The sequence below is a fragment of the Simochromis diagramma genome, unplaced genomic scaffold (genome assembly GCF_900408965.1).
Source record: "Simochromis diagramma unplaced genomic scaffold, fSimDia1.1 OVJJ01000501.1, whole genome shotgun sequence".
NCBI lineage: Eukaryota > Metazoa > Chordata > Actinopteri > Cichliformes > Cichlidae > Simochromis > Simochromis diagramma.
This window is the reverse complement of record NW_024387320.1, coordinates 4095834-4108727: the sequence shown is the minus strand read 5'-3', so window position 1 is coordinate 4108727 and position 12894 is coordinate 4095834. Positions and strand designations below refer to the sequence as shown.

The 12894-nt window shown below is 39.1% G+C and overlaps 1 protein-coding gene across 1 annotated transcript in view; it reads right to left on the bottom strand.

Moving 5' to 3' along the window:
* mcf2lb (mcf.2 cell line derived transforming sequence-like b) overlaps positions 1-10456 on the bottom strand; it is a 34359-nt gene extending 23903 nt beyond the window's left edge. Inside the window, exon 1 of the mRNA XM_040005497.1 lies at positions 8671-10456. Coding sequence (XP_039861431.1) covers positions 8671-9166 — 496 coding nt within the window. The 5' untranslated portion in view covers positions 9167-10456. The remainder of the gene's footprint in view (positions 1-8670) is intronic.
* Between the last annotated feature and the right edge of the window lie 2438 nt (positions 10457-12894).

Below are 12894 nucleotides of genomic sequence, written 5' to 3'. Positions count from 1 at the left end.
TAAAAATTTGTCTACCATCTCTACACATAATTCATTAATATTGTGGTGCATTTTCATATATACTTCATTTCACCAAAACGCAGGTTACTTTTGCTGTAAACAAACAGTACTTATATGTTAACAGGCTTTGTCAACAGCTCTTGATCTGCCCATGTGCTCGCCTCATACAGATTAAATTAATCAGATTAAAGGTCATTCCCCCAGTTGGAGATAGAGATTGTAATTATACTGGGGATCAAACTAGAGGTTAGGGAGCCTCGTAGGCTAGACAAGCTGTAACATAATATGCAGAAGTGGAAGGAGATTTTAATCACACAACAGACAACTTTTCAAAATAATCTTCACCACAAAGCACAGAGAAACAGATTAAATACATATTGAAAAAGCTTTACAGATCCCAGTTTCTGAGCTTTTAACCCTCATGAATATGTATTAAAAGGGACTAAAAACATACTTTATGTCCTCGGTTGGCCTCTCACTACAGTTTGAGTAATCAACTCTTAAATTAACATGTTACTTTCTGCTGAACTATTCTGGTTGCATCACATAAGAGTTTCGGTGTTCTTTTCAACACTTCCAAATGATTTGAAGCAGAAGGGGCTCAACAGGGAAACTTACTTTGGTACACCAGTTAGGACTGGGCAATCATGAATTAAGACTCTGGCTGAAGTGGCAGGGTCGCTTACTGATGTTGGCACAGGCTGCTGTGATGAAGAGGGCAAAACTCTAGCAACACTCACAGCTGATTTAGACTACTGCGGTGAATGCTGTAGGGGTTATGACTGCCTGGTATTTTATATGCAATGGAAACTATACAATAACAACTGCCCAGAGCTCAACTTGAAACTGATAGTCATACATTATATACATACAATAAAAAAAAAAAGAACATCACTCACTCCCACTGTTAAGACATGTAAACTAAGCCACCTCCACAGCATCCATAAAAAAGCAGTACTCTACTGTAATCCATACATATCATCCACATGTTTCTATATCAAAGATCTAAACAAGCTCTGTGAGCTTTGTTGTGTTTTATTAAAAAAGCTTTTTTATTGGTTTTGAGCAGGGAAAACAAGCAGGGAAAATGTGGCACTGCTGTAATGAACTCTGTGCCATTTGCTATTACAGTTTGGTATTTAATTATTTATGCTGAGATGTGTTTTATGTGACGAGCTCAATAATATAAGTGTTACACTTGCCCCAGTGTACCAGTACATCTGTCATCCTGTCATTAACTTTCTACCGTTACATTTAAGCTTCAGATTTATTCCTAGTGCTGATTGGCTGCAGAAGTTTCACCTTCGCTCATATAAAACCCAAGAAGCTGGAGCTTCTGCTCCCTCACCTCCATCAGCACAGGCATTATTCCTGCGTTACTTTTGCAGTTGTGTTTATTATTTATTAATTATGAGTTGAGTAGAAAGTTAGTGGCGATCCTTTTTTCAGTCGTGGTTCAATTAATTTGGGGAAGAAGTTTGAATCAGATGTGTGGTTGTTTCTGGGTTTTCTTTCTCTTGCAGCAGCGTTCTGGCATCTTTTACATCAGGTTCTTTTGAGCCATGGATTTAAGGTCCATAATGAGACCTAATAATTTAATTTAAAAACATAACATGGGCAAATCGGAAGCACCACTCTATTTAGTTCCTACAGAAACATTCATGTTCACTAAGCTATCCAGGAACAGAAATCTGTATTATATTGAGCCAAAAGAGAGAAAGAACATTTATTTGTGCCATCAAGTTTCTAGGAGGGGAGTTTCCTGTAAATATGGATGTGAACACAGACATACTGCTTAACATAAGACTGAAGAGCAATATTGACTTTTGGTATCAGTCTGACTTTGTTTGCTTCATTTTCCTAAAGCAAATAATTCACACTGGATTCACATGTTATTGTTTCACTGTATCAAAAGTATTATTTTATTCCCTCATCATTATGATCTTTTCTTTGAAAAGGACATTAGTGGGGCCTCTGTGGATCGGGCTTGCTCTGGCACATCTCCTGCTTGCTTGACTGCGTTGGGATCTGTAAAGTCTGCAAGCCCAGGCGCTTCTTTATTTTGTGATGTGGCAGTGTCCTGACTGGAGACTGCCACTGGTCTGATGCGCTATATCTGCAATCGATCATTGGTTTTAATGTTGTGGCTATACTGCAAGCTGTTATGCTTCTTTTGATATCTATAGCAAGAGTCCATCCATAAACATACATAAGGAAGGGGGTGCCTAAAAAATATACGCATGGAAATTATTAGAACTTAAGAGAGACAACATAACAGTAAATTAAATGGTTTGTTACGCTCATCCTAGCAAACTCAAGACTTGGTAAGCTGACAAACATTAGACTCTAGACTCTACATGCACACACGAAACATTCAGAAGAAACCCAATGTATAGAGAAATATACAGAAAAGTCAGACGAATAAAGAGTCTGTCCCCAGAACCATACCTGTGTCCATGATATTCGCCAGAACAAAGCACAGACAAGATATGACCTGGTGCTTTCAGTCCATCATACAGTAATCCTCATTGTTAACCATAGTGTTCCCTTCTTTGCTGTGCATTTTAGGTGACTAACACCCTCCCTTTATGCAAACACTTGTCTTAGTGTAGCTTAAACAAACCAAAGTCTTAGTGTCACTCTTTGTTTGACAACAGGTCATATCAGGTTATTTGGCCTTTGGGTATTACCACCATCATTATCAGAGAGTTAGTGTAGTGGGAAACAAAAACATGTCACTCTCTTCCCTTTTCAAACAAAGCAACACACACATATACACTGTTTAGCGATAGGACTCATTTAAATGTGCCGTCTTCTGTCCTTTGAATCTGTTTTGCTCCCAGCTGTTGGCAGGGAAGCCCGAGGACTATTGTAACATTTATTGAGAAAAGGAACATATATATGTACACTAACTAGCAGTACAATAGGTGTTTCCTTTTTTACTAATAAGGACAAGACTGCAATATTCTTTTTAATCCAGGAAGTCAGACTGTTATAAATGGCTCCCTTGGTGTGTACAAACATGATTGGTGCGATCGTGGCTCAAGAGTTGGGAGTTCGTTTTGTGATTGGAAGGTTGCTGGTTCGAGCCCCAGCTCGGACAGTCTCGGTCGTTGTGTCCCTGGGCAAGACACTTCACCTGCTGGTGAGGGGCCGGTGGCGCGATATGGCAACCTCACTTCTGTCAGTCTACCCCAGGGCAGCTGTAGCTTGCCTCCACCAGTGTGTGACTGAATAGTGGAATTGTAAAGCGCTATATAAATGCAATCCATTATTATTATATAAAAAGTCATCACGCCACTATATCTCAAAAAGAAGCAATCTTTCAGGTAATCATATTGCTGCAATTGTATCTAATGATATAGCTTAAATACTTTAAAATTTGTTTAAATGTTGGGTACTGCAGGATGTGCCAAAGCCTACAAAGACTTGAAAAACCTGGAAGCTATTCTAGTGGTAATTCGATTTTAAGTCTACATATTAAATAAAAGTACAGGTGACTTAAATGTATGATAATTCTTTGATGAAACAAGTTTCTAACATATTTCATGTTAGTATTGACAACAGATATGGCAGATGGCATAACAGATCTTGATAAAATAACATAATAAGATCATGTAAACATGTTGATATATTAGTTTAAAAACACCCGAAATAAATGGATGACATGTATTTATTTATTTCTCACATGCTTCACCTGTATATGTCACGAATATACCTGCAAACTGTTGCTTTCTTTTTCTCCTGTCCATATGTAAGCTAATATTGTTTTAACACATTAAAAAAAACACTATTTTACACAAAATATGCTTTTTCATAGTGTAGTGGAATATGTCCTTTTAAAGAAAACAACAATAATAACAATAAACTGTTACAATTGCCCCCAATAGATTGTCACAGCCAGGGGGAGCCGACGGCATGTAGCGTGAAAAAGAGACGAAACTGCATTTCAAACAAAAAGCGAGCCGTTTATTCAGGCTGATTAAACCTGAATACAAAAGGCAAATAAGGGCAAAAACTGAACTAAAACCTAAACTCGGGAAACTAAACTGTGGTTACTATGATTAAACTATAATAACTATGACTACAGACAGGAACATGATTCTGAGCAGGAACATGCAAATAACTATGAACTGAGCAGAATCATGAAACAGGAAGGAATTAACACAGACAACTTGACGCTGAACAAAGAAAGACAGTGGACTTAAATACATCCAGGAGGTGATCAGGGGAAGTGGAAACACATGGGGAAACAGCTGACACAAATGAACATAGTGACGTTACAGGGAGGAGTAAAATTAAACACACTGAACAAAGAAACACAAGACAAACAGGGGAAAAAAAACGTGAAACATGTGACATAACACCGGCTAGACAACATGAAGCACACAGACAAGAAATTCATGAGAGCAACACAGAAGACTTAGGAGAAACATAAACGAAACGAAACTCAAGGCAAACACATGATAATCCTAGATCTTAACATCCTTTCAATATAACATAATAAATCACAAATGCAAAAATAAACACAAAATTCTGGGTCACAGACACAGCCACAACAGTACATTAAAATCCTGGATTCTAGTTACGAACACCTATGTTATAATGGGCTGTTGATGTAAATTTTTAACACAGGGATAGAACTGATGTAAGTTTGAATTCACAGTCATCCAAACTTTAGACAGCAGAAGAAAAATGCTTCATATCCAAAACATGACTTCATTATATCCAAGCCAGCTTTGTCCTTGAGAATTTCTGCAGAAGTTAAGCAACTGTGCAGTCTTTCCATAAGCAGAGAGAGAGAGAGGGAATCCTAATGAGCATGTGCAGAGTAAGTAATCACTCCAGTTTGTTTCTGTTTCAAGCAACTGGGTGTGTAACACTTGGCCCCTGTTACTGCTGCTCTTTCCCCCTCTCAGTCCATATTCGATCTAATCTTGTTGTTAATCTAATCTCTAATTGTTGTTGATTTTATAGAGCAGAGCCCTTTCACAGCCCTTTTTTCATTAGACATAATAGTAATCTAATGAAAAAAATCTAATAAAATGGAATATTTGGCATCTTTTTAAAGTTCTGTGTATAAACTAAAAATGCAAGGCACATGCAAGCCAAGAAAAGAACACATGGTCAGTTTAAAACAGCCCAACAATGAAAGATGATGTGACATTTCAAACACCAAGAACTGCTCTTCACCAGATTTTCAAAATGTTTTTTAGCCTGTACTATGAATGATTGCTTTGAGTGATATTGGCTTAATCATATTGTGTTTGACTATAACTGTGATCTAGCAAAAAGTAAACAAATCAATGCCGTCAGTAATTTTCAGATGTTAAGATTTTTTGATACACACTGGCCTTCTTCCAAGCTGTTAAGAGGAGTTAGGAGAAAGCAACATTAAACAAACTCGACAAAAAAGTCATTTAAGAAATCAATCAGTAACAAGACGGCCAAGAAAATAGGTTTTCAGCATTGTTTTTATAGCCACCTTATGTGTAAGAAACCAAATTAGCAATAAAGGGAGTGCACCTCAATGGCATGACCTCTGTGAAGCCTATCACACGTGGTCCTGTACAGCCTCTGTTTACTGTAGCAGGTGGTTTTAAATCTTGCATGACAGCCGGAGACCTCTGAGGTGGACTCCAAGCTTACACTAATCTGCCACATCCAGGAACACACTGACGCATGTGTCCGAAGTTCAGTAAAGTGTACATTTCAAAAACAAAAACCTGACCCAGTCGCCATCATCAGTCAAATAATCGGACTCATAATCTCCTTCAATATACATGTTTCTGTAGCACTAAGCTTGGACAAATTTATTGTACATTACCCTCCTAAATGTAGGTGTGCAGACCATACTGATCACATACTGACTGATTGAACCTCGGTTTGTTTTAGTAAAAATCCTCTTTTCTTTGAACTGACTTAGTTTTGTCCCTTCAATGCTTTTAAGGCCAAGCGATAATAAAGGTTCTCTACTGACTGACCCCTACAGATGTTAATCGGAACAAAAACTCTCTTTTCCTCTTTTCTCTCAAATTAACCTCAAGCAAGGGTGTCGCCCACAAATGGCTTTTTAATAAAAGAAACCAAGCAAGTGGATATAGGCTTAGATAAATGACCATATCTGATGTTCGTAACTTGGTAAAGCAGTGTTGTTACATCGATAATGGCCAGCAGTGCCTGAGGTCATTGGACACAAAGCTGCATGAGGCTAGCCATCTGGAAAGCTCTCACAGGTGCTCGCAAGCTTCTAATGTGCTCAAGTTCACACAGAAACCTCCAAGAGTTTCCACTTTCTGACCTGCCCAACCACACCTTGCACCCAGAATCTCCCACGCAGATCAAATCAAACGCCGGCCCCGACCCAGGCCGGCAATAGCTGCACTGTTTAGAGAAAGGGGCTATTCGGTTACCGAAAAGTCTCCCCCTGAATATCCGATCTGGCTCCTTTTTAACAGCTTTTTTTGTTTTGATTTGTTAACATAACCTTATGCATGGTTACTTTCTATTATGCATTATTATTATTACACATTATTTTTATTAGAGTCTTCATACCAATTGTATCTCCTATAGCCCTTACTCTACAAATCATAATTTTCTCACATGCTTGCATAAACTATTGCCACATGCACAATGCTAAAAGCCCCTCTGGCTGTGAATTGAAACAGTATCAGATACTACAAGACACTGAAACTATGAAGTGTTTTTTTTCCAGTCTGTCTTTCTTTGTATTTTCTCTCCTCAGAGTATCTGTGGTGTCAAAACAACCTAGAGCGAGACAAGGATGTACGTGTAAAAGAGCACTCTTTACATTAAGATGACTGAGATGCTATTATTAGAGCATTCTGCTCTTTAGTGATACAGTAACTATGTCTGTTACAAAAAATATTCCCTCTAAATAATTTTCAAGTAATTTCAACATTCCCTGCATACTCACATACAGACACACAACCACATACCACCTGCTGGGTGAGGCGCTAATGTTCTTTAGAAAGCTTAACGACTGGGATTAGCGACCACTCACGTACACGTTTGTGGGCAACTGGTCAAACTTTAGTGGGTCACAGTGACACACCTGGACTGCCTGCCACTACTGACACAGATTAAGCAGGAGTAGACGAGAGGAAAGAAATCCTGGATTGACAGGCCCACGTGACTGACACACACACGCACATGCAACAAAACAAACTGCCTATTTTCTTGTTAATTTATATGGTTAAGAAATTGCTTCATTCACCAGAGCTGTTCACTTGATCCACTCCCTCTATGTGATCTTATAGTAATGTACTCAAAAAATATAAAATTCAAATAATTAACAGTTGGGATCAGGAAGGGGCAGGAAGCGGAGCAGTGGGGGTCTGGGTGGGCAACAAGAGGGAATAAGGTGCTTAAGGGGTCATGAAGGAGGAGGAGTAGCAGAGATAAAACAAATGGTTGGAGGAATGCAAGGGGTGATATTTACCCCTCGAAAAGAACAAAACAAGACAAAAAAAACCCTATCTTATCTCATTGTGACTTACAGTGAAGGGACTTGATGGTTTTTTGGAACATTTTGCTGTTATAGTTATAGTTTTGCTGATATAGGCTCACTTGTCCCCACTGGAGAAATGTTTGCTGCAATTCACTGCAAACTGAGACTTCATGTTAGAATAAAGCATTTCTATCCTACTGGGTTTGGGTTCCTATACAGCATTCCCATTAATAAGATACAAGAGGTCACTAAGTTTATTAGTATAAAAAAGCTAATAAATTGCTCTATGAGTATATCGGATTTTGTTCATAAGCAAGGGAAGAGTGGAACAGGAGACTGACAGATGGATTGGTGCAGCGTCTGCAGTGATGCAGAAGTTGCACCGGTCTGATGTGGAGAAGAGAGACCTGAATGTGAAAGCTACGCTGTCAATCTACTGGTCCATCTATGTTCCTACCCTCGCCCTTGGCTATGTAGGTAGTGAACAAAAGAAAATGATACAAGCAACAGAGCTTCAGCTGAAGGTCTTAGAAAAAGGATGAAAAGCTGTCGTTCCTCCACTTCAAAAGCAGCCAGGTGATGTGGTTTGGGCTCCTGTTTACTCCTAAGTGATGTTTTTTTGTGGGCATATCCAAACTGGTTAGTTTGAAGTGGTGTCTGGACATAAATGGCAGAAAGCTGGATGCATAGAAAATTGAATAGTAGTATGGTTCAATCCCTTCAGAAGATTTACAGAATCTTCAAATATCTCTGTCAGCTTGCACTGTTGCTGCTTGTGGTGGCTCAGCACCTAATCACAATTTCTTTGGTCAAATGATTTACTGGGTTTGCATTGTGATGTCAGTCATTTCTGGCCCTTGTCCAAATTCAGTGCTGTGTTTTTGTGTGGTTTCTGTGGTATTTTTTTTTTTTTTAGAGAGAACTAAATATTAGCCTTTCTTTTCTTATCAAAGGTGACACTCCAGAAGAAAAAGAAGGGAGAGAAACTACTTTCTCAGACCATGGATGAACTGAGGCCTGCACAAACACACAGTATAAGAAAAATAAGAATTATTTGAAAGTTCAAGAATGAAAATATCATGTCTTAATGATTACAAGATACCCCCTTGAAGATATGAGAGCCATTACTTAAACTGCTGTTAATGTAATACTACAATAAAAAAGAAAGAGAGGATGAAGAATGAATAGGTATAACTTACCACATAACCAGTTGCAACGGCAAGAAAATCTGTAGTAACTTTCCACCTCCTCAATAGTGAGCCGGACATGAACCCCAATTTCCTCCCTTGGCCCCAAAAATGCATCCAATACTTCCTCTACCATTTCCTCTTTGCTCCTCTGATCTTCCATATCTATGTTTGCATTTTCATCAGTCTCTCCATTCTCCTTTGACGTGTAATACGCCTCAATCTCAGCTGCCCTTCCCTCTTTCATGTCTTCAACCACAACCAGAGAATCTGTGTGTCCTTTAATTACAAACCAGTCCACTTCCTCACTGTCAGAGCACTCCTGTGAGCCTGGACTCACCTGTCCAGCTAGAGTCACCTCTGAGTCCATTTCCAAGCAAAACTCAGGATCTAGCTCAACCTCGATGTCTACATCCATCAAGGAGCCCAAATCTGCTATCTCCTCTCTTCCCATCTTCCTGTCCCAGTCTATGTCTCCTTCACTTCTCTTCTCCAGCATTTCTTCCATGTAGCTTCACAAACAATATCACAACAACAATTTCCCTCTCATCCTGACTCTACCTTTCGCCAGACACTACATTTAACCTATTGGTCAGGCTGCAGGTGCTCTACAGCCCGCAGACACAGTAACTGAGAGGACTTCCTATTGCAACCTCAGGTTACCTTCCCTGTATACAAAAGCTACAGTGTACTGCTAGACCCCACCCTCTCTCCTGGTCCAACTACCTTTATACCTCCCCTAAGAGGACAGTTATCTAACTAGCTAAAAAGCCTCCAACTTTACATAACTGACAGTCTGACCAATAAAAAGGAAGTAGTCATGCCTCTTTATGACTAATCAAGAATAGGGAAATAGGTTCTACATTAAGCTGCTGTGCGTCACTTTGGTTATTAAAGGTATGGCAGCTTCCACTGCTCATTTACCTACGGCAGCAAAACTCGCGATCCGCGTCTGCCTTATCTCAGGAAATGTGGACTAAAAATACAAAGCCTCCATTCTGACCAACCCATTCAAAGACAGCCTGCATCCCCATTTAACCATTCACTGACTCGATCCATTCAAAGCCTCTTTTCTTGTTTACTCCGCTCAAAAGACCCCATTCTTACAAACTTACTGAAAGACTTAATTCTAAGGAGACCTCTCAAAGAAAGACACTGTCTCTTAATACAAAGTGGCAATTTAGATTCCATTACAGTGAGTTGTTCAAAAGATACATTTCAGTTAAAAAAAAGGCTAATAGACTTGATTCTTTGTCTCCTAATTCAGCCAATATCTATTAAACGAAGATGCAGTGGTGCTAAATGGCTTGGGGAACATATACCTGTGTAAAGTGTGTGCAGCTTGCCTCTGCATCGGTGTGTTTGTGTGTTTAACGTGGGCATTTGCTTTATGACCAAGGGCATGCAGGTTATCAGTGCCATAAACTTTATAAGTTCAAAGCTAAAGCCACTAGACTGGAAAACTATGCAGCTTAAAGTGAGCAAGATAGTCAAACAAGGCACAGTCCATCAAATCAGCTCACAGAGTCAGTCGAATAAAAGAAAACACGCTGCAAAAAACAGTTAAGAACACACACACAGACACACACACACACACACACAACCCCCATTTTGGGTAAATCTTTGTTTCCACCACATCACACAGGTGTTCTACTGGGCTGAGATCTGGTGACTGTGGATACCCCTTGAGTAAACTGAACTCACTGTCATGTTCAAGGAAGCAGTTTGAGATGATTTGTGAGATAGTAGGTTATCCTTCTGGGAGCAGCCATCAGAAGATGGCTATCCGGTTGTTCAGTCTGACGTCACTAGCCGTGTCTGGGTCTAAACTCCGCTGCAGGTCCATATATCAAACGATCACTGTGGCATTACTGAGAGTTGAAAAACTGTCTAAAGTCTTTCATCTTTAATAAAATGATCAGCGTTCTGCTCTACCAGGTGTAACAATTGAGTTTAACATCCAGGCATCCATGAAAACGGAATTTATGACATTTAACGGAGTTAGAAGTTAGCAGGGAGTTAGCTCGCTAGCTTCTATCTAAATACAATATAGCATGTCCTGACTGCGGGGTTTTGGAAACAAATTAAAACGTACAGCTCTGCTATCACTTCCAGCATAAATGAAGACAGAAAACTAAACAGCAGTGACGTTTGTAGGGTTACTGAAGTTTGGCTAGCTGGTATATAATGATGTGCTACGTGACTGCTAGCGACACAGCTATGTTAGCATAATATAAACAAGCTAACTTTTTTTCCACTCGATAAAAGTTCTCGGTGGTCAGGAACAAATGTAATCGCATGGCAGGATGCTGTAAAAGGACCAAACTTCAGCCAGGAGAACAACTGAGATAATCCATCCACAATACGAGGTTAGTCATTCATATACTGCTGCATGGGCTGGGCTGTAGTTACATCCTAAGGTTTTAAAAACTGAGCTTTAAATAAATGATTAGTGGTAATAAAAGCCGAGGGAGGTCAACAGGGATCACTGACTGTTTTAGGAGCTTTTTGAGATCAAATAGAAGAAAATACATAACATTAAACATGTTAACAACACAAAAGCCATATTAAACGCAGACTACTTTAGACCCGGAAGTAGGATTCGTCGTGTCATCACTGAACAACCGGATACTGACACATGGTTAACAACAATACTCAGACTGTGATATTTAAACAATGCTCTGTCAGTACTAAGGTGCAAAGTGGGCCATGAAAACATCTTCAATACCAATATAACCCAACAAACCCCCTGAATGGTACAGTGCAGGATGGAGTTATGCTTTTATGTTATTTACACAAACTTCTGAATCAACCAATCAAATGTTGCATCATAAACTGAAAGTCAGAGTGCCAGCTTAGCTCAGTGGTGGAAGCCACATGGCTTTTGGCTAAAATGCAGCAGGCGGGGTTTGAGTCCAAACTGTGGCCCTTTGCATGTCCTTCCTTGCTCTCTCTGCCCTCCTTTCTGCTCGAAAAAGGCTCAACTTTTTGTGAGCCCATGCAGACTGTAACCTCGGCTTCCTGTTCTTATCTGAGAGGAATAGCCCCTAGCATGGTCTTCTGTTGTAGTCCATCTGCATTAAGGTTTGACATGTTCAGAGATGCTCTTCTGAGATCAACACAGCATTTTCACACAGAGAACTGCTGCTCTCTGCATATTTCCTTTCTTTTGGATCATTCCCTAGAGATGATTTTATGGAAGAATCCCAGTAAATCAGTAGTTTCTGAAACACTTGGACCAGCCTTTTTGGCTACTTTCTTCCTTATTTTTTTGCACAAGGCAAATTTCTTTAAACGTTTCACATCTGTATATTTAGAACAGGGCAATTTAATGCCTGGAATAATGATTTACTCTGGTTTTCTGCTCCATTGTTAATATTCTGTAAAGTTTTACCAATAATAATGTATATGGACTCATTTCTCTTATATTATTATGTGCACATATCCTAGATTATATTTTTATATTTTATACCTTTAGATTAATTTATTATTGAGATTGTGCAATGTGATGGCGAGTAAATGCATTGAAATTTCATTCTGATGTAAACTAACTGGTGTATGTATTCTAATGCTCAGTTTGAATTTTAGCAGGTCATCTTAACCAAGTCTACATGTCTAAATGCTGCCAACTCTGCACATGTAGGCACATAGATTAAATATTTGCATCAATGAGCAGTTCTTATAAAGTGGCCGATTAGCATACTTCTGTATACAGTTTCACTGTCTACAAATGTTATTATAAAGGCTGCGACAACTGTGCAAAAATCACTTTGATCAACAAGAAGAGCGAAGAACTGGAAGACTATGAGTTACTTGCAAATGCAAGAAATCACACAAAACTACTACACCAAAATATTTGCTAATCTTTTCTCCTGAGAATTTTCCATGGTGTCAGAGTTAATAGTCTCAGTCTACAAAACATAACATCTAAAAAACAGAAATCCCTCTCTCAAATTCTCCTCATGGCTAATGACTTAAACAGAGCTGGGAGGACAGGAAATGAAAACCTTCCTCCGAAATCTCATAGCTTCAGGTACAGACAAAAATGCACATACTGTGTGTTCAGATCATGCACATTGTGCATAAAGTATATGCACAAATTGTATATGTAGAAGTAAAACCTACAGCAGGCACTGCATGAATATCTAACAAAATCACAAAGAGAAACATGAGAAACGAGAATATGAAGAATACAAAAGGTTTTAAAATATTTATATAGACAGTCAGCAGGAGAAT